The sequence below is a fragment of the Myotis daubentonii genome, chromosome 20 (genome assembly GCF_963259705.1).
Source record: "Myotis daubentonii chromosome 20, mMyoDau2.1, whole genome shotgun sequence".
NCBI classification, from domain to species: Eukaryota; Metazoa; Chordata; class Mammalia; order Chiroptera; family Vespertilionidae; genus Myotis; species Myotis daubentonii.
This window is the reverse complement of record NC_081859.1, coordinates 4,034,383-4,055,100: the sequence shown is the minus strand read 5'-3', so window position 1 is coordinate 4,055,100 and position 20,718 is coordinate 4,034,383. Positions and strand designations below refer to the sequence as shown.

General features: G+C 56.2%; 1 protein-coding gene across 1 annotated transcript in view; it reads right to left on the bottom strand.

Moving 5' to 3' along the window:
- Positions 1–20,718, bottom strand: part of DISC1 (DISC1 scaffold protein) — a 57,141-nt gene that overhangs the window by 6,758 nt on the left and 29,665 nt on the right. Inside the window, exons 10-11 of the mRNA XM_059677672.1 lie at positions 3,493–3,553; positions 972–1,227 (exon numbers count right to left, since the gene is read on the bottom strand). Of these exons, the coding sequence (XP_059533655.1) occupies positions 972–1,227; positions 3,493–3,553 (317 nt within the window). The remainder of the gene's footprint in view (positions 1–971; positions 1,228–3,492; positions 3,554–20,718) is intronic.

Sequence of the window (20,718 nt, the reverse complement as noted above, 5' to 3'; positions counted from 1 at the left end):
TTAGCCAGCTGAGAGTTAGTTAGCTGAGAGTTAGCTGAGAGGTAGTTAGCTAAGAGTTAGTTAGCTGAGAGCCAGCTGAGAGGTAGCTGAGAGGTAGTTAGCTGAGAGTTAGTTAGCTGAGAGTTAGCTGAGAGTTAGCTAGCTGAGAGTTAGCCAGCTGAGAGTTAGCTAGCTGAGAGTTAGCCAGCTGAGAGTTAGTTAGCTGAGAGTTAGCTGAGAGGTAGTTAGCTAAGAGTTAGTTAGCTGAGAGCCAGCTGAGAGGTAGCTGAGAGGTAGTTAGCTGAGAGTTAGTTAGCTGAGAGTTAGCTGAGAGGTAGTTAGCTGAGAGTTAGCTAGCTGAGAGTTAGCCAGCTGAGAGGTAGCTAGCTGAGAGTTAGTTAGCTGAGAGTTAGCTGAGAGGTAGTTAGCTAAGAGTTAGTTAGCTGAGAGCCAGCTGAGAGGTAGCTGAGAGGTAGTTAGCTGAGAGTTAGTTAGCTGAGAGTTAGCTAGCTGAGAGTTAGCCAGCTGAGAGTTAGCTAGCTGAGAGTTAGCCAGCTGAGAGGTAGCTAGCTGAGAGTTAGCCAGCTGAGAGTTAGTTAGCTGAGAGTAGTTAGCTGAGAGTTAGCTAGCTGAGAGTTAGCCGACTGAGTGGAAGCCCCTTCCCCACCAACAGCCCATCCTGTTCTCAGCTCTGTCCCAGACGCAGGGACCACAGCTAGACAGGGCCAGGGATCCAGCCTGCAACTGAGGTACCTGCCCTTGACCGGAATCAACCCCGGGACCCTCCAGTCTGCAGGCCGATGCTCTATCCACTGAGCCACACCAGCTGGGGCCCAAATTCTACATTGTTAGAATCCTACTCAAGCCTTCTTAAACCTTAAAAGTGTGCCTGGTCCCGTGGAAGCCCTTCCAATATTTACTGCTCTCATCGGGCGTGTGGTCCCCAAACTCCCTCAGCGCGGAGCCCCGCGGAAGGTCTGGGATGGACAGACCTCTCGCTGTTCGCTGGCAGCACGGTGGGGAGAGGGAGCCGGGGGCGCCTTCCACTCCCCGGACGCCTGCAGGGGGGTCCTGCTCCCATCCTCGGCGGCGTGGGGCCCGGGGCCGTCTCCCGCCAAGTCACCGAGCTGCGGCTCATCCTCTGCAGACGGGCTGCCCCGCGGCTCCGGGGGCTGCAGGCTCTGGATCAGCAACCGGCAAGCCTCCACGTCGGCTTCCCACACTCTTCCCAGCAGCGGACACGGGCAGCTAAGACAGAGGGAGGCAGAGGCATACACATCAAGTCAGGGGGTCTCCGCATCCCCACTCAAGAGCTGGGCTACCTGCCTGGCCGGCGTGGCTCAGGGGTTGAGCGTCAACCTAGGAACCAGGAGGTCACGGTTCGATTCCCGATCAGGCACAGGCCCGGGTTGCGGGCTCCATCCCCGCTGTGGGGCGTGCAGGAGGCAGCCGACATCAATAATGTTATGATTTCTTTTGAGAACTTTTCTTTTTAAGAAGCGTGACTCAAAGGCCCTGCTTTTGGGATGAATGGAAGCTGCAGGACTCTCTTCTGAGGCCCAGCATACAATCCAGCCCCATCAGGTCCTCCCAGCGCCAGAAATGCCATCTTTACATCGGCAGCGACGGGAGGAAGAAGCCCAGGTTCTGCCTGAGTCGGCTGAGATAAGGGACTTAGAAGCCATCCTGGGGTGGGCTCCGTCCACACAGGGAGAGCGCCCAGCAGCGGGGGTGTCTGCAGGGGCTGCTGGGAGCTAGTGTCCCACCCGTGGTGTGTGCATCAGAGCGGCTGGGGGTGCGGTGGGTGGGGAGGCGGACGGAGCAAACCGGATCAGAGGAAGTGCCAGGCGCAATATTCTGTCCAGACGACATTTGCCGAGGCTGCTCAGAACTGTCACCCCACTCCCCGTGAGACGAGGACACAGCGGAGCCCCCCAAAAGGATGGCATGAGCGTCTGAGAAGTCCCATGAGGCGTTGAGCTTATATTCATCCTACATCTGAAGCCAACAGGTCCTGCCATGTTAGCAAATTCAAAAGTCATACAATCCTGCCTGGCCAGCGTGGCTCAGTGGTTGAGCGTCGACCTAGGAACCAGGAGGTCACGGTTCCATTCCCGGTCAAGGGCACACGCCCGGGTTGCGGGCTCCATCCCTAGTCGGGGGGGTCGTGCAGGAGGCAGCCGATCCAGGATTCTCTCTCATTTTTGATGTTTCTGTCTCTCTCTCCCTCTCCCTTCCTCTCTGAAATCAATAAAAATAAATATTTTTTAAAGGAACACATAGAAACCTGTCTTGGAACCGGAGAGGAGGGGGCGGGCGCAGAGCGCACCTGGCCCAGGTGAGCACCCTCTCTCTAAGCAGGAGCCCAGGTGAGCATGCCCCTCGCTAAGGAGGGGAGCCATTTCCTCGGAGGGCGCCTCTGGCCCACAGGCCTCCTGACCCCACGCTCTCTGGCGACCACCTTCCTCCCACGTCGGCCCGAGGCCGGGAGGTACCAGCCCTCGGTCAGAGCCTGCTTCCCAAGCAGCAAAGGGAAGCCGGCAGCACCTGCTTTCCCGCAGAGCAGAGCACGGCTCCGCGAGGCGCCCCCCTCATCGCCTCTCACCGTGTTTCAGGGACGGCATTGTCTGAGCAGAGAAAGGTCTAGGCCAGGGATGGCGAACCTTTTGAGCTCGGCGTGTCAGCATTTTGAAAAACCCTAACTTCACTCTGGTGCCGTGTCACATAGAGAAACTTTTTTGATATCTGCAACCATAGTAAAACCAAGACTTATATTTTTGGTATTTATTTTATATATTTAAATGCCACTTAACAAAGAAAAATCAACCAAAAAAATGAGTTCGCGTGTCACCTCTGACACGCGTGTCATAGGTTCGCCATCACTGGTCTAGGCGCGGCCTGATTAAAGAGCGATTTAACAATTTCCAAAATAGCAGCGCGACCGTCTGCACGAAGCTGGACGGGCCGAGAAGCCGCACGCCGTACGCGCTCAGACCCACTTCCTGGACGAGAAGCAGCCCCCGTGGCGGTTTCCACATCCGCAAAACCAGAAACATCTGGATGGGCCACGGTGTCCCTGACACGTCCCAACTCTGAACTCGTCCTTGGGTTAAAAATAAAAGAGCGAGCAACCAGGAATGTCATGCTGGGGTAGCATCAGGACTCAACGCAGAACCCTGAGATGGGAATTCTCCTGTGGTAGGAGCTGGGCCGGCGTCCGTAAGATGTGGGAAAAAGGAAAGAAAAACAGACCAAGGCGGGAAACCTCAATGTAACAAAGCGAAGGATTCCCTCTCCTTACAGAACAGGAGAGAGATCCCTGATCTCGGCCGGACACGTGCGGCATTTTAACCCGTTTACGTTTAATAGAGGGGGAGGGGCCGGGAGGTGTTTGTGTGGCCCCTGCTTCTTCCGTCACGAACTTGCCAGCCTTTGCGCGGCCTCACCCCGTGCCGTCAGAACACAGGACACAGATGTGCGTGGAGTCTGGGACGCGGGGGTCGCCGTCCTCACCTGCGCAGCTTGCCCTCCAGCGCGTCCATGTACCTCTCGGCCTCCTCCTTCACGCTGGCTTCTGCAAAACAAACGCCCAGGGTGGATGCAATGACGGAGCCAAGCCCAGAACGACTCAGTCGAAGCCGAACGCCAAAGGCACTCAGTCAGGCCACATCCCAGGCATGCAAAATGCGTGCATCCGTGGGCGTGGCCGCCTGGAGTGATGGCTGGGACCCGAGTCAGAGCCGGACGGAGCAGGCACGGGCCGCCCCTGCCCTGTCTGCAGGAGGCAGCTCACCCGGATCTGGCAGGAACCTCCCTGTGCCCTGTGCCTCTCCCCTTGCCCACCTGGCAGCCAGGAGCTTGGCTGCAGCGTCTGGGGGAGAGAACAGGAGTGAGGAACCACCCCCCCCCTTCTGTGGTAGCAAGGGATGGAGGACCCTTCGCTGATGAACAGCCAGACTCGGGGTCCCGCCAGGGAGCAGACGTCCCTGGCTCAGCTCCCAACGCTGTCGATCAGCTCCCACGAGAGATCAACGTGGTGCCGTCACCACCAAGTGCTGGAGGAAGGAATGACGGTGATGGCGCCACGGAGCAAAGAGGCGCTTTCTGTCTTTTAAATATATTTTTATTGATTTCAGAGAGGAAGGGAGAGGGACAGAAACATCGATGATGAGAGAGAATCATGGATCGGCTGCCTCCTGCACGCCCTGCACTGGGGATTGAGCCCGCAACCCCGGCATGTGCCCTGACCAGGAATCGAATCGTGACCTCCTGGTTCCTAGGTCGACGCTCAACCACTGGCTGGGCAAAGAGGCACTTTATTTTATCTTATTATTTCTTTAATCCACACCCAAGGATATCTGTCCATTGATTTTTAGAGAGAGTGGAAGAGAGAGGGAAAGACAGAGACAAACACATCGATGGGTGGCCTCCTGCACGAGCCTCGACCAGGGCCGGGGTCAGGGAGGAGCCTGCAGGCAAAGTACGTGCCCTTGACCAGAATCGAACCCGGGACCCTTTGGTCCGCAGGCCGACGTTCTGTCCACTGAGCCACACCAGCCAGGGCAAGAGGAGCTTTATTGACTGAGAAAAGACGTGGTGGGTGTGGGGCCAGGGCTTCCTGGCCAGGCTGTCGCTGTGAGCGCCCAGGAGAGCAGGAGGCCGACGGGTCTCCGTCCGACCGTGGCTGTACTTATTGGTGTGCTGTCACCTCTAGAATTACTATCACGACTGCTATGGCGGACTCTATCATCATTCCTATTCCACTCTCTCCTCTCAGGTAACTGACGCCGAGGGGCTGGTTCCCACGCTAACGCTGGGTGCGTGGGCAGCACAAGCCACGCTGCCCGCCTCTCAGCCCCAAGTCTGTGCCTGGGGGGCGCTCAGACACAGTCCGCGCCCCCCCCCCCCCCCCCCCGCATTAGCCTCGTCGTTGCCCATCCTCCGGGGCCGGAACCAATCAAATACGCCATCGCCAACCCGGCCACGGCCTCGCTCCGCTGCGCACCGGGGAGCATGGCTCAGCGCATGGTCCTCTCTCTTCCATTCAGGGTTGATGCCAGCTTTGCAGAGAGAAGAGAAAGGATGCGATTCGGGTCCTGCAGGATGAGTGGGCGGCAGCGACCGGGAGCCGGCTTCCCCTCCGGGCTGTCACGGACTCTCATGCTGACATCCATCTAACGCAGCGGTTCTCAACCTGTGGGTCGCCACCCCTTTGGCGGTCGAACGACCCTTTCACAGGGGTCGCCTAAGACCATCCTGCAGATCAGATATTTACATGACGATTCATCACAGTAGCCACATGACAGTGACGAAGTAGCAACGAAAATAATTTCACGGTTGGGTCACCACATGAGGAGCTGTATTGAAAGGGCCAGAAGGTTGAGAGCCACTGGGCTAAGGTCTCTTAGAGGCCCACCACGGGGCAGGGAGCGTGTGAGGGCACTGGGGCCGCAGAGGTGCCCTCGGCTGGGAGAAAGCCGGGTGTGGTGACAGACGGCCGCATAAACAAATGACCGCACAAGGTCAGTTCAAGGGCAGACACTTAAAGAGGCAATCCTTCCGTGCCCATCGTGGGAAGAGCTTCAGCCCAGCTTGGTGGGGTTAAAAACTGCCAACGTGGCTCAGGGCTTGAGCATCAACCTGTGAACCTAGGAGCCTGGGTTTCGGGCTCGATCCCCTGTGGGGCGTGCAGGAGGCAGCCAATCGATAACTGTCATCATTGATGTTTCTCTCTCTCTCTTTCTCCCCCTCTTCCTTCCTCTCTGAAGTCAATTAAAAAACACTTTATCGAAAAGTAAAATGAATTATGCTCGACTATGTCTGCACTTGGCTTCCACCGCGTCGCCCTGGGATGGTGTGTGGCCGCCTCGGAGAGCCCGCCCCGGTGCCCTTGAGCCAGGGCACATCTCAGGGACCCGCCCATCTCCGTGGTGTGGGGGGAACCGGGCGGGCTCTGGTGGGAAGGGACAGCGGGCGGGAGGAAGGAGGGCGCGGTGGGCAGATCAGCCCCACGCGGATGAAAAGCGCTTATTCTAGCCTGAGCGGGGACGCCGCGTAACAGACCCCCGGGCTCCCTCCCACCTGCTGTGTGTGCCCATTCGCCAGGCGGCACCTGCCAGTCATCCTCGCCTTCCCACCTCGCACCTGCTCCTGCCTGCGTCTCCCGTGCCCTTGAAGCTCGCAGCTCACCACTCAGCGCTTTCGGTGACAAAGAAGCACCAAGTGTGCGAGGCAGGAGAGCAGCTGGGAAAAGAGCCGACCCGGCGGGGCCCACGCGACACAGCCCCCTCCCCGAACGTCCCGGCGGCCAGACGCCCCCACTGAGCGCACGGCTCCCCCCGCCGCCCCCGGCCGCTTCCTCGATTCAGTGACAATTGTTTAAAAATTCCTTGAAATGCCTCTTTCTTTGTCTTGCCTGGGAGTGTGCATTCGAGAATATACACCCTCGTTCTTTGATTCTTTCGCCTTGCTTCCCTCAAATACACACACGCACCTGCCACACACATGCACACGTGTACACAGGCCATGTGCAGGCATATCATGTTTGCATGTATGCACGTGTGAGCACACATGCACGCACCACATATATGTGCACGTGTCACATGCATAAAAGCACTGCACACATACCATACACGCACGCACACAATTTACTTCTCTTCATGCCTTTGGATAGAACAGGCGTAGAACTGGGGGCTTCATTTTTCAAATGAAATACTGTTTTCTCAACCAATTTGTGTAAAAAAAAAAAAAAAAGCCCAGGCCATGTGGTTCCGCTGGTTGGAGCGTTGCCCGTGCACCGAAGGGTTGCGGGTTCGAGTCCCAGGGGGCGTGGTGGAGACAGGGTCACATGTCGGCTGGAAGCAGAAAGAAGAACGTGGAAGCTCCCCACCGAGACCCACGGCGCACACCAGCCACGGCCCCCCGCGGCCCCCGGGACCACGCCCCAGCAACGTGGAGGCTGAGAGCATTTTCAGTCTGACTCGGAAGCGGGATTTGGGGCGAGGCTGCTGCGAACACGGGTTGTATGAAAACGAGGTGCAGCAAGCGCATGCGGCATGGCCCCAGCTCCCAGGCCCCCCTCTCCCCAACCCCCACACGCCCTGAAGAGCACGGATCCCCTAAAAATAGCCCACCACGGCCGCAAGGAGAACGGGCGAGATGAGTCCGATTTCCACGCCTCTCGTTTTCAATTAGGCATGAAACGTCCAGAAGCGTGAGCCGCGAGGAGGCGGCTGGAACGTTTAAAATCGAATTTTCAAAAACTGGGTCCTCGGGCAGAGCCGTGAACACACATCTGCACGTGTCACTGAACCTGCAGCTCAGCGCCGGGCAGCACCGTGGCCCTGCCTGGTGAGACGGCCCTGCCTGGGCGCGCTCAGCTCGGAGGGCAGCCCCCTCGCGGGGGGGGGGGGGGTGCCAACAGCCCCTGCCAGGTGTCAGCTGGTGCGCCTGGTCCCCACTGGGACCTCAATCTCCAGCCCAGGACCTCGCGAACCTCATGAACCAGCAGGGAGATCTTCACACCTGGAGAGGAGGAAGGAGCAAGGCTGTGCAGGGGGAGGCGGCTGTGCAGGGGGAGGAGGTGGCCGTACAGGGGGAGGTGGCTGCCTCCTCCCCCTGCACGGCCGCCTCCCCTGCGCGGCCGCCTCCCCCTGCACAGCTGCCTCCCCCTGCACGGCCGCCTCCCCCTGCACAGCCGCCTCCTCCCCCTGCACGGCCGCCTCCTCCCCCTGCACGGCCGCCTCCCCCTTCACGGCCTCCTCCTCCCCCTGCACGGCCGCCTCCTCCCCCTGCACGGCCGCCTCCTCCCCCTTCACGGCCTCCTCCTCCCCCTGCACGGCCGCCTCCTCCCCCTGCACGGCCTCCTCCTCCCCCTGCACGGCCGCCTCCTCCCCCTGCACGGCCGCCTCCCCCTGCACAACCGCCTCCTCCCCCTTCACGGCCTCCTCCTCCCCCTGCACGGCCGCCTCCTCCCCCTGCACGGCCTCCTCCTCCCCCTGCACGGCCGCCTCCTCCCCCTGCACGGCCTCCTCCTCCCCCTGCACGGCCACCTCCTCCCCCTGCACGGCCTCCTCCTCCCCCTGCACGGCCGCCTCCTCCCCCTGCACGGCCTCCTCCTCCCCCTGCACAGCCACCTCCTCCCCCTGCACGGCCTCCCCCTGCACAGCGTGCCTTCCCGTTAGGCCTGGGAAACAGAACCACACGGCAGCAGACGCACCGATGGCAGCATGAATGATTCAAGCCGCACTCGAAGTCTCGGGGTTAAAAATACCTCCTCTGGCTGCGAGATGCAGCATTGTGGTCGAGACGACGTGGGGACAGGATTTCCATATTTTGTCAGGAGTCGGGGGGGGGGGGGGGAGGCGGAGAGGAAGGATGGAGAGAACAATGCCCGACCCCGAGGCGGGCTCTGGAGCGGCCGGCACGCTGCCAACACGGGAGGGCACGGCCTTCCACGCCAGGGACACCTGTGCAGGATGCCACCGTCCTTGACCTGGCACCGCTGACCTCGCCTGCCTCCCCAGGGGCTCCGCGTGACCCCAGCCTCCCGACCTCTGCCTGCGCTCACACCCCAATTCCAGACCCCGAGAGCCTCAGACAACACAGTGGATCTGGTCCGAAGGGCCCCGGCCAGTGTGGCCCAGTGGGTTGGGCGTCGTCCCAGGCACCAGGAGGTGGGATCAAGGGCCCATGCCCAGGTCCCGGGCTCCATCCCTGGTAGGGGGCGTGCAGGAGGCAGCTGGCATTTCTCTCACATCTATGTTTCTCTCTCTGCCCCCCCTCCTCCCCTTTCCACTCTCTCTAGACAAATTAATAAACTATTCTTTAAAAAAAAAAATGTCAACGTGCCGAGGCTGAGAAACGCTGCCCCCAAGGCCGGCAGGGACATTTAAACTTCAGCTGCCGACTGCCAACGGCCAATTGCTACAGAAACACGAAAGCACGCGAATCTCATTCGGCGGAGGACACGCCTAGAAGTCACAGGAACCGAACTGCGACCTCCTGGTTCACAGGTCCATGCTCAACCACTGAGCCACACGGGCCGGGCCTTGCTGGTTTTCACGAAGCAGGAAACACCGTGTGCTCTCCCCACCGACGGATCCCCTGGATGGGTGACCGGTGTCATCTGCCCACAGCGAAGTGGCCCCCATCTGGGCTCGTTGTTGTCCTTACTGGTAAGACAGCTTTGTCAACGCGCGGCCGCCCTGCCTTTGATGCTTGAGTCGGCATTCGTAGAACACGCTCCGTCCCTGTGAACACCCGTGACGATGAGAAACGTGCTGGAACCCGTGCTTGTCTTCGGGTTCTGGGTGGGTTTCCTTCCTCCTGAAGTTTACAGGGTGTAGCCAGGGAGGTTAGGGTCACGCGGGGAGAGCTAAGCTCCCCGGGGGTGGGGTGTCCTCAGAGCCCTCGAAGGGCGGGCCTCCCCAGCTACTGCCTGGGACGTGGCTCTGGGGATCTGGGTGACATTCAGCCTGAGCTCATCTCCTAATTTTGTTTTTGTGGCGAAAACGCCTCACCAGGCACATCGCTGCCGGGACTCGACGGGGAGATGTCTTCTGAGAAGCTCTTAATCCTCTGGGATGAGTCAGAGAGGCAGCGTGTGAGGGCGTCTGTTTTGGGGGGATGTGTCATAGCGATTGCAGTTTCTCTCACACACGGGATTTTGTACAAAAAGAATGTGCGGGCCCGGCCGGCGTGGCTCAGCGGTTGGACCTATGAACCCGGAGGTCAGGGTTCGATTCCCGGTCGGGGCACAGGCCCGGGTTGTGGGCTCCATCCCCAGTGTGGGGCGTGCAGGAGGCAGCCGATCCGTGATTCTCTCTCATCATTGATGTTTCTCTCTCTCTCCCTCTCCCTTGCTCAGTGACGTCAATAAAATAAAACACAGTAACAAAAAGAAAGTGGGAGCCTCGAACCCATCCCGCGACTCCTCGGCTGAGGCCCGCCTCCTGCTGGCTGGGTCTGGACAGGCTTCGAAGTCAGGCCTGGAACTGTGGCCTCGCGTTTTCGGACGGACAACACAAACCCCAGGATCACGGCACGAACCCGCTCCCCTACTGTACACCCCGGCCCCCCCCAATAGTTCAAAAAGGCGAAAAACAAAAACTACAGTTCAGCTTTTAAGACATCTGTGTTCCTCTCATGATAGCAGCGGGCTTGACGGGAGGGGCAGAGAGAAAACACAATTAATCCTCGCCCCCTCCCCGCCCCCCGCCCCCGCCCCAGGGGCCAACAGCCTCATCAGGCGTTTTCCTTCGGCCCCTGCAGACGCTGCGCGTGAAAGATCCCACCTGTCAGTGTTTCATATGTTTCGGCACAAAAACCTCTGAGACAGCGTTTTTATTTGAACCCAGAGGGGAGTTTTCTTAAAAAATGCCCGTTACAGCCGGCTGCTGTCACACGTGGGTCCGCTAACGAGGCGTCCACGGACGAGCCTGTGACCCTCTGGGTTTCGTGAAAGTGGAGCACTGCAAACTAATCACAACCATGTCTCTTTTTTTTTGTCTTTTTTTAAATATATCTGTATTGATTTCAGAGAGGAAGGGAGAGGGAGAGAAACATCAATGATGAGAGAACCATGGATCGGCTGCCTCCTGCACGCCCCACACTGGGGATCGAGCCCACCACCCAAGCCTGTGCCCTGACCGGGAATCGAACCGTGACCTCCTGGTTCCTAGGTCGACGCTCACCCACTGAGCCACCCAGGCCGGGCTCCGCTGCTCTTTCTATAAAGATCAAAGTCCTTCCCCTGTTTCTAGGGCTCTTGGTTGGTTCCTGCTACATGTTGAGCCCAGGGCTCCCCCATCTCCTCTCCCTTCTCTGGGTTCCCGCCACACTGGCCTGGCTGGTCCTCTCCCCATCCCATCAAGCCACCAACGCCCGCTGGTCCTGGGTCCGGGCCCCGGCTGCTCGGTCCTCCCTTCTCCTGTGATCCTCACTCGTCCTTCAGATCTGAACTCTTGCTGGAGAGATCAGCCGTCCCCTGGCCCCGGCCCCCGGTGGGTCCGGTGCCCTCTGGCGCCCTTGTACTTCCCTTCACGTCACCCGGGACAGCTTAGAACGACCTGCTTGTATCTTCGACGCGTGTCTGTCTCCCGCTCTAGACTTCAGAGCCATGCGGTCAGCGTGCGTCTCTGCGTGGAGCTGTCCTCACCCCTGCATTTCCGCGCTTCACACACGCCTTTGACATCTCGCGGTTGGCCAGGAAGTCACTTCTGATTTTCACATGAAAGCAGTTCAGTAGAAAGAAGCCGATCCATGCGGATCATCATTCATCTCGACTCTCTCGTTGTGCATTTGTTTAAAAGGAAGCTTGGCCCGGCCGGCGTGGCTCAGTGGTTGAGCGTCGACCTATGAACCAGGAGGGCAGGGTTCAATTCCCGGTCAGGACACATGCCTGCGTTGTGGACTCCATCCCCAGTCCAGGGTGTGCTGGAGGCAGCTGATCCATGATTCTCTCATCATTGATGTTTCTCTCTCTCTCTCTCTCTCTCTCTCTCTCTCCCCCCCCCTTCATCTTTGAAATCAATTTTAAAAATATATTTTAAAAAGATTTAATACGCACTTATCTGGGAACAGGCGGCAAGCCCAGCAGTGGCGTGAGGGGAGCGAGCTGAGCCACGAGCCCGTGAACAAGGATTGTCTTCCACTGGTTTGCAAAGCTTTGTGGAGACCCCGCCCCTGTCATCTGGATTGGTTTAGGGTAAAACTCAGTTGGGGTTTTTTTTAAGAACAGATGGAAAGAGAACACAAAGGCGTGCAGTGTGCAAACACCAGCAGAATCTCAAACAGTCGTGGGCAAAGGAATGGAAAATAAACATAAGTCTAGGAAGTCCTGCAACTGCGGTCCTAGAAAGACGGCTTCGAAACCGTTAGGCGACGGTTCCCGGTGAGGGGTCTCTGCTTCCCCAGCTTCCGACAACGCATCAGACTGAGGGTCTGCCAGGGACGCCGGGGGGCGGGGGGGGAAACCTCGGCCGGCAGAGGGGACCACAGACCAGAGTGGGACTCGTGGGAGCCCTCCAGACAGTCGGACCACTAGGAGGGTTAGCCCGGCCAGCGTGGCTCAGTGACTGATCGTCGACCTATGAACCAGGAGGTCACGGGTTCGATTCCCGGTCAGGGCACAGGCCCGGGTTTCGGGCTCCATCCCCAGTAGGAGGCATGCAGGAGGCAGCCGATCCAGGATTCTCTCTCATCATGGCTGCTTCTCTCTCTTCCTCTCTGAAATCAATTAAAAAAAAATTCTTAAAGGACGGTGTCCTTGTGTTAAGGCGGCCACGGTGCTCTTACTGTTCCCGAACCCAGACTCCCAGTTCACCCGTTCGTAACCACTGGCAAAGAGCTGAACCGCGTTCCCTACACAAGCAGAAGTGGATGGGCAGGTCTGCTCAGCCTCCGGACGCAGGATGGCCCACGCGGCCGGCGGGAGAGGAGAAGTGCTGACTGGCTGGTAACGCTAACATCTGCCGGCATCTTCGCTCCGGCTCGGAAATCAATTCCCCCTGCCCGGCCCGCACACTCCGGAGGCGTGGCCAGCAGCCCAGCTAATTAAAAGCATCTATACTTCTGACGGGGGGGGGGCGGCGGGGGGGGCTCTCCCGTGGCTGGGAGCCGCTCTCGGCTTCTCCTGGGCACCTTGGAGCACCTGGGCACCCGCAGAGGGACCGCTCTGTAATTACTTCTCCCACTCGGTGCCAGGCGGCTCTCTACTGCCCCCAGCAGGTGCCAGGGGAGCCTTCCCCGAAGCAGCCCCGGCTCGGGAAATATACTTAAAATACATATATAAATTAGTCCAATAAAGTTTTTAAAAAATCTTTATTGATTTTTGTTTATTTTGGGGGTTTGGGGGAGGGTTGTTGTTGTTGTTAATCCTCACCCGAGGATATTTTTCCATTGATTTTTTTTTTTTTTTTTTTTTTTTTTTTAGGGAGAGTGGGAGAGGGAAAAACAGAGAGAAACACATCGATGGGTTGCCTCCTGCATGAGCCCTGACCGGGGCCGGGGCCAGGGAGGAGCCTGCAACCAAGGCATGTGCCCTTGACCGGAATGGAACCCAGGACCCTTTGGTCTGCAGGCCGACGCTCTATCCACTGAGCCAACCCGGCTAGGACTAAATCTTTATTGCTGAAAGTATTGCTATACTAGTAGGTGCTCTTTCTCCCGTTAACTTCTGCTAGCCTACTCCCGTCCCCCACCCCCACCCACAGGCCCTCACCACCCCATTGTCTGTGTCCATGGGTTATGAATACATGCATACACGTTCATTGGTTGATCTCTTCCCACCCACCTTAAATACATTTTTATTGATTTCAGAGAGGAAGGGAGACGGACAGAGAGAGAAAGAAACATCAATGATGAGAGAGAATCATCGATCGGCTGCCTCCTGCACGCCCCCGACTAGGGATCGAGCCTGCAACCCGGGCATGTGCCCTGACTGGGAATGGAACCGTGACCTCCTGGTTCATGGGTCGACGCTCAACCACTGAGCCACGCCGGCCGAGCCATCGGGTGAATATGAAACAATTACTTTCCTTTAATCTGCCTGCAATCACACAGAATGACAGCGTGCCAGCTTAACCCTACACGTGGACAAGGAGTGAAGGATGACAAAGCAGATTTAAATAAAAGATGCCTCGTTAGCGCACTAAGAAGACAGCCGTCGGAGCCTTCCGCTGGGCGGGTTTTCAGAAGGCTGGCGCCCCACGGTGGGACAGGGCCGCGGTCTGGAGGCAGGTCTCAGGCAGGTGGCGTGGGAAGGGGGAGTGCGACTGTGCTGGTTGCGTTATTTTTATTCTGAATATCAGAGGGAAGACGACTGGCCGGCTGGCGTGTGTGAATGACACCTCGTCTGGGGAATTGATGCCCCTGGAGGCAGAGATGCGCAGACCTTGCGCTTCGCCAGGGCGCCCTCCAGTGGCCAAAGCCCCACATGACGCGCCTTCGTAATCCCTCCCTGTCATAGAAACCCTATCATTACTGCAATTACCGATTAATTACGCCTTTTCATCAGGTTAGAAGAAGCCAAGTACCAGGGCAAGAGGGTAAAGGCACGCTTTCTGCCTTTTTCCTCTTATTGCGGCATCTTTTCTTTTTCTAAAATATATTTCATTGATTTTTTTACAGAGAGGAAGGGAGAGGGATAGAGAGTTAGAAACATCAATGAGAGAAACATCGATCAGCTGCCTCTTGCACGCCCCCTACTGGGGATGTGCCCGCAACCAAGGTACATGCCCTTGACCGGAATCAAACCCTTTAGTCCGCAGGCCGACGCTCTATCCACTGAGCCAAACTGGTTAGGGCTTCTTTTCTTTTCTTTAAAAAAAAAAAAATACATATATATATGTATTTTTTTTATTGATTTCAGAGAGAAAGGGAGAGGGAGAGAGAAACAGCAATGATGAGAATCACTGATCGGCTGCCTCCTGCATGCCCCCCACTGGGGATCAAGCCCACAACCCGGGCATGTGTCCTGACCGGGAATCGAACCGTGACCTCCTGGTTCATAGGTCGATGCCCAACCACTGAGCCACACCAGCCGGGCCTGGGCGCCCTCTCTGATTCTGAGTCTCCTTCACGGGCTCCTGATCCGGAGGGTTCCTTCCCTCCCCAGCATGCCTCGGGGGCCGGGAACAGACGCGACACTGGCAGCAGCCTCCCTTTCTTCTTACGGAGACTGGAAACAAGGGACTCATTACCCTACTTTCTTACAAAGAAACAGACGCCCGGGTCCAGAGCCCGGTGTTGGAGAGAAGCCGTGCTCAGCCTCCTGACAGGTTTATGAGTCTGATTTACACGAAGGGGCTGGTTGAACGCCGTGTCGTCTTATTAAAAGTAGCGGTTCCCACGTTATCTGAATGTGACATGAAACCGCACTTTCGTTTAAAGGGCGTTTCATGAGCGCTGCCCATCCCATCGGAACTGAATTATTCGTCCAATATGTTGGGGGGCGGCGAGGCTGCCAGCCCGGAGGGGACATCGTCACGAACTTGGTCCGCACCGCTACTCGGTGCTTCCCCGCCAGCTAAGGAAGGCATTCGTCGTGTGCTATCTCTCGTCGAGCCCGCCACCAACTGCATCCTGTGAAAACCACGCACCTTCAAGTTCGATTCCGGTCAAGGGCATGTACCTGGGTTGCGGGCACAGCCCCAGTGGGGGGTGTGCAGGAGGCAGCTGATCGATGTTTCTAACTTTCTATCCCTCTCCCTTCCTCTCTGTAAAAAAAATCAATAAAATATATTTTTTAAAAGAAAGAAAGAAAAGAAAACCATGCATCTTCTAGAGGCACGTCCCACACTCTCGGTCGCTGACTTGCTATGAGAAGGAGGGCAGGTTGAACCTACAGGAGCCCCCAGCCGGCGTGGCTCCATGCTTGAGTCATTCCCATTCCTTTAGATCAGCGGTTCTCAACCTTCCTGATGCCGCGACCCTTTAATACAGTTCCTCATGTGGTGGTGACCCCCAACCATAAAATCATTTTCGTTGCTACTTCATCACTGTCATGTTGCTACTGTTATGAATCGTCATGTAAATATCTGATATGCAGGATGTCTTGTCATTGTGACAAACTGAACATAATTAAAGCATCGTGATGAATCACAAAAACAATATGTCATTATAGATGTGTTTTCCAAGGGTCTTAGGCGACCCCTGTGAAAGGGTCGTTCGACCCCCAAAGGGGTCGCGACCCACAGGTTGAGAACCGCTGCTTTAGATCTTTGGTTCCTCCCATATACACTGCAGGGTTACTTTGTAAGTCAGGAATCAAATCACTATTATAAAGCTCTTTATGGTCTTTAGCGTAGTCTAACTGTTGTCCGTTACAGTGTTTTTGAGCCAGCTCACCACCCAGGCCGAGAGAGCCAATTGATAGATTTTTCAAGAATTTTTAAAGCTACTTGGTAACCCCTTGGTAGCTTAAAATCAGCCTCACTGGGAGCATTTACACCACAGGAATGGGCAGGCCCTGCCAGCCAGGGCTTTGGTTTTTCCTGGAGAGCTGGTTCTCAATCGCTCTCCAGCTCACCGCTGCTTCTAGTCAGGACCATAAATGATGACGACGTTTCCTAAGCCAACAGGTGAGTGAACAGAAGGTCAAGGGAGAAGAATGTATTGTGTGGCGATAGGTCTCAGTCAGCTTCTTTCATTTTTAATATATATTTTTTATTGATTTCAGAGGGGAAGGGAGAGGGAGAGAGAGAGAGATAGAAACATCAATGATGAGAGAGAATCATCGATCGGCTGCCTCCTGCACGCCCCGCACTGGGGATCAAGCCCGCAACCCAGGCATATGCCCTGGGCCAGAACTGAAGCTGGGACCCTTTGGCCCACAGGCCGACACTCTAACCACTGAGCCAAACCGGCCAGGGCTCAATCAGATTCTTAAAGAAGCGCAGTGTTCAGGTAGAATGGACGTAGCACAGCACATAACTAGACACACCAGAGCGAAAGATGAGAGAAGGACATTTACTCACGACGCGACTAATATGAGAGCATGGACATGGGAAAATGAACCTGCCTAATTATAGAAGACCTGGCTCTGGGGACTGTGAAATGGATCAGCTGGAGAAAAAGGCTTTGGACGCCATCGTCCATGAAATAACCCCGTGGTCAGCAACATAAACCCTGCTTAGAAAACAGGACGTATAAGGAGTTCTGCTTTAGGGATGTGAGTAAGATCTCAGTTTCACTCCGATCCCCACCACCTGCCCTCCAGCACGGGTGGCTGGCGTTTCACGCCGCGACGACCAGGCCAGTAAGCAGCTGCTCTCTGGAGAGCGAGCAAAAGGAGAAAAGGAGTTCCCGGTTCTGGAGGGAAGATCATGCGTCTGTTTTGATGAGAATTAAGCCTAATCGCTTGTCCCACATGGGGAACGTCTTATCCAATACTGGGCCCCAAACCAAAGCTCTCTGGCCCAGTCCCTTGTCCTTTCCGACGGGGCATGAAGAGTAGAGGAACTTGTATGTCGTTACAATTTATTCCCCTCTCACCCCGAGAAAGCCAGCGCCAGCCTCTTTCTGCTCCTCGTCCCTCAGAGTCTGGCAAACAGCTTGGCTCCTGACTTCATCCCCCATGGGAGCTGGCGGCTGTTTCTGCTATGACTGAGCCGATGGGCTCATCGCAGCCCGTGATGCTAAAGCCAGATGAGGCAGGGAGGAAGCCCGCATTGGAAAACAACTCTGGTCCGGCCGGCGTGGCTCAGGGGTTGAGCATCGGCCTAGGAACCAGGAGGTCACAGTTCGATTCCAGGTCGGGGCACATGCCCGGGTTGCGGGCTTGATTCCCAGTGTGGGGCGTGCAGGAGGCAGCTGATCCATGATTCTCTCTCATCATAGATGTTCCCATCTCTCCCTCTCCCTTCTTCTCTGAAATCAATGGAACATTTTAAGAAAGAATTTACTCCCATGTCTTGTTGATTACAAGAAATTCATTTTCAGATGAGGACCCACTGGTTGGCAGAATTGAAAACAATGAGAATTGGAGGTTCTAATCTGTGGGATGAGTTCGTTCTGACACAACATGAAGTTCCTGATAAAACCAAGAGCAAGTTACACTTTGTTAGAAGTAGATGTTAGGCTTACAGAGGGAAGAAAGAAGACCTGGGTATCAGAAATGTAATATCCTCGTCTGGTGCCATCTTTCATTAGCTAATTTTTTCTTCCCTGATCAAATAAACTCAATCCAAAAAAAAAAAAAAAATCAACTTGTAAAATGTGACCGCCATCTTTCTAAGCTTCTGAGTGAATTTTCGAAACCATTTAAAATATTCTCTCATTCGGGGCTTGGAAGAATTAAAGATGGATTTTTAAAAATTGAGTCCAGCCCTGACCGGTTTGGCTCAGTGGATAGAGTGTCGGCCTGCGGACTGAAGGATCCCAGGTTCAATTCCAGTCAAGGGCATGGACCTTGGTTGCGGGCACATCCCCAGTGGGGGGTGTGCAGGAGGCAGCTGATCGATGCTTCTCTCTCATCGATGTTTCTGACTCTCTATCCCTCTCCCTTCCTCTCTGTAAAAAAAATCAATAAAATACTTTTTTTAAAAAAAAATTGAGTCCAGTTCTGTGAGGTTTCACAGAATCCCTATTCCCGGGGCTTGCTCTGCCCTCCTTTACGCTGTCAGTTTTTCCAGTGATTAATTTTGTAAGAAATGGCTTGTTCTCCTCGTTGGCATGGCCGTGAGTGATGGCTTCCTGCCACTTTGCAGTGTACTTCCTCCTCTTTGAAGCTGCCATATGTTTCGCAACCCGAGAGAGACGCTCCTCGCCGGAGACAGCATCGTTTGTGGGGAGTTTGATTTTTCAGGTTTTCTTAGCTCTGGGGAAGGAGCGAGGGCCCGGTGGGAAATGTTTTCTTGCCCCGGCCACTTCGCTGCCCTGGTGGGGCCCAGGTGGACTTCGTATTTGGCCGTGGCCATCCTGCCTCGTCCACTTTTTCTCTCCCCAGATTTTTATATAATTGGGGAGGGTTGGTCACTGTAGGGAGGGCAGTTCTAAGCCAAGGCACAACCATTTGACGTTTTTATTTTTTATATATGCACATACATATTTTTAAAATATTTTTTTTTATTGATTTTAGAGAGGAAGGTAGAGGGAGGGGGAGAGAGAAACACCCAGGATGAGAATCATTGATCGTCTGCCTCCTGCACGCCCCCTACTGGGGTTCGAGCCCACAACCTGGGCATGTGCCCTTGACCGGAATCAAACCCGGGACCCTTCAGTCTACAGGCCGATGCTGTATCCACTGAGCCAAACAGCGAGGGCTACATATATTTTTTTAATTGATTTCAGAGAGGAAGGGAGAGGGAGATATAAACATCAATGACAAGAGAGAATCCTGGATCGGCTGCCCCCTGCACACCCCCCACTGAGGATCGAGCCCACAACCCAGGCATGTCCCCTGAGTAGGAATCAAACCGTGACCTCCTGGTTCATAGGTCGGCCCTCAACCGTTGAGCCATGCCGGGAGCCATGCTGGCTGGACTGCTACTGTTACTGTACTAACCATTTTGTAAGAAACAATACCCAGTGTTGGACAGGCTGGATGGGTCAGACCAACTGAACCGGAGCAATCCTTTGGAAGGGGCCAGAGAACAGCCTCATAGTGTCAGGGGCAGACATAGAACAGTGGGGACCCACGGCCATGATAAGAAATATTCATGCTGCTCTGTTATCCGTGACGGCTCTGTGCTGATAGAGGAAGCACGCCCTACCCTGGCTGGGAGCCGTACGCCCCGGGACATGGGCGCTCCCATCGGAATGCGGTCCGTCCCCCTGTCCCGAGAGCTGCCCACCGTCATGGAAAGACTGACAGCCTCGCGGCCGACACAACCTAGTCCCGGAGGCACCCGGCCTCTACGTACAACCCGCAGCCCCTACGGCCTGTGACCTGGTCCCAGGGTGCCTGGCAGCGCCCGCCCTCTGCGACCCCCTCCCAGCCCGCAGTACCTGTAACCTGTAACGATTCTCCCATGCGTCCTGTCCCATGCCTGTCACTCCTACCTCCCCACGTCACCTTGTCCTTCTCCCCAATATAGGCAGCTGGCTGATGGTGGGGGGCAGAGCAGATGTTTGTGGGTGCCCTGCTGCTCTCCACGCTGCCGGCAGGACTGGAATCAACGCTCATCTAGGACTCAGCCCTGTCTCTGCCGAATTGACTCAAGTCGTGGCAGGCAGCCTGGACCCCTGCCTGGGTTGTCTGGTTACAACCGGACTCCCACCCCCTGAAGCATGAAGCCCTCAGGACATCGAGGCTCTGAGCCGCATCCAGTAACCTTAGGAACACAGCCTCCCGCCTGCGGACCAGAGACAGGGCTCGGGTCAAACTAGAGATAACACCCAGGCCTCCTCGGTGGTGTTTCGGCTCCAGGCCCAGAAAAGCAGCAAAACCGGACGAGCAACACCACGCTGACCTCAGGACCAGCTGCGGTGAAGCAAGGACCCGTCATGGACCCATCGGTGGAGACTGTGACCCTGAGGGACACACCAGGAGAGCTGATGACTATTCTACCCTGAAATCCCCGCCGCCTTTGGGAAACAGGCGCAAACCTCCAAGACGAAGCAAGAGGTCGGGCCTGGCCCTGAGCCGTGATGTACAAGTTGACTCCCCTCCCAGGTCCCGGCTCCGGAGCCGCCGGCTGCCCGCCCTTCCTCCTCGCTCCCTCAAGGGCAAATGCGGGTCAGCCGGACACAGCGGGCCCTCGCTCCCAGACATGGCGACATCCTGCCATTTGATATTCGCACCGACAACCCCTTCACCGTTTTGTTTTGTTTTTAAGCATCTCCTGCTGGGCCCCAGCCATAGCGCCTGCCTGCGGGAGTGTGAGCACATCTACAGGATTTTTCTAAGGGCAGCTGGCAGGGAGCAGGGAAATGCATGGACACGCGAGTGAGGTCCCATTTAAATTCCAGCCCTGATTCTTCTGTGGTTAAGTCCTCCCCCCCTCCCCCCCCCCACACACACATACACACACGTCTGCTTCCTTGGTATCCGAGTTACAGTGTGAGACGAACACTATGAATGAAGCACAGTGCAGAATGCCCACAAGGTGGGGGCGGGGGGGGGACAGTCCTGGGACATCTCAGCGTGGTCTCTCGCCCACAAAGCAGATGCTCCTGACGGCTCCATCCCCCCCCCCCCAAAAAAAAGGTTGAAATCCACCGTGATTAAAGGTTCGCCGTTCATTTGCCTCAACGTGGGGGGAACTGAGAGATCGATTGAGCTTTTCGTTCCATCCC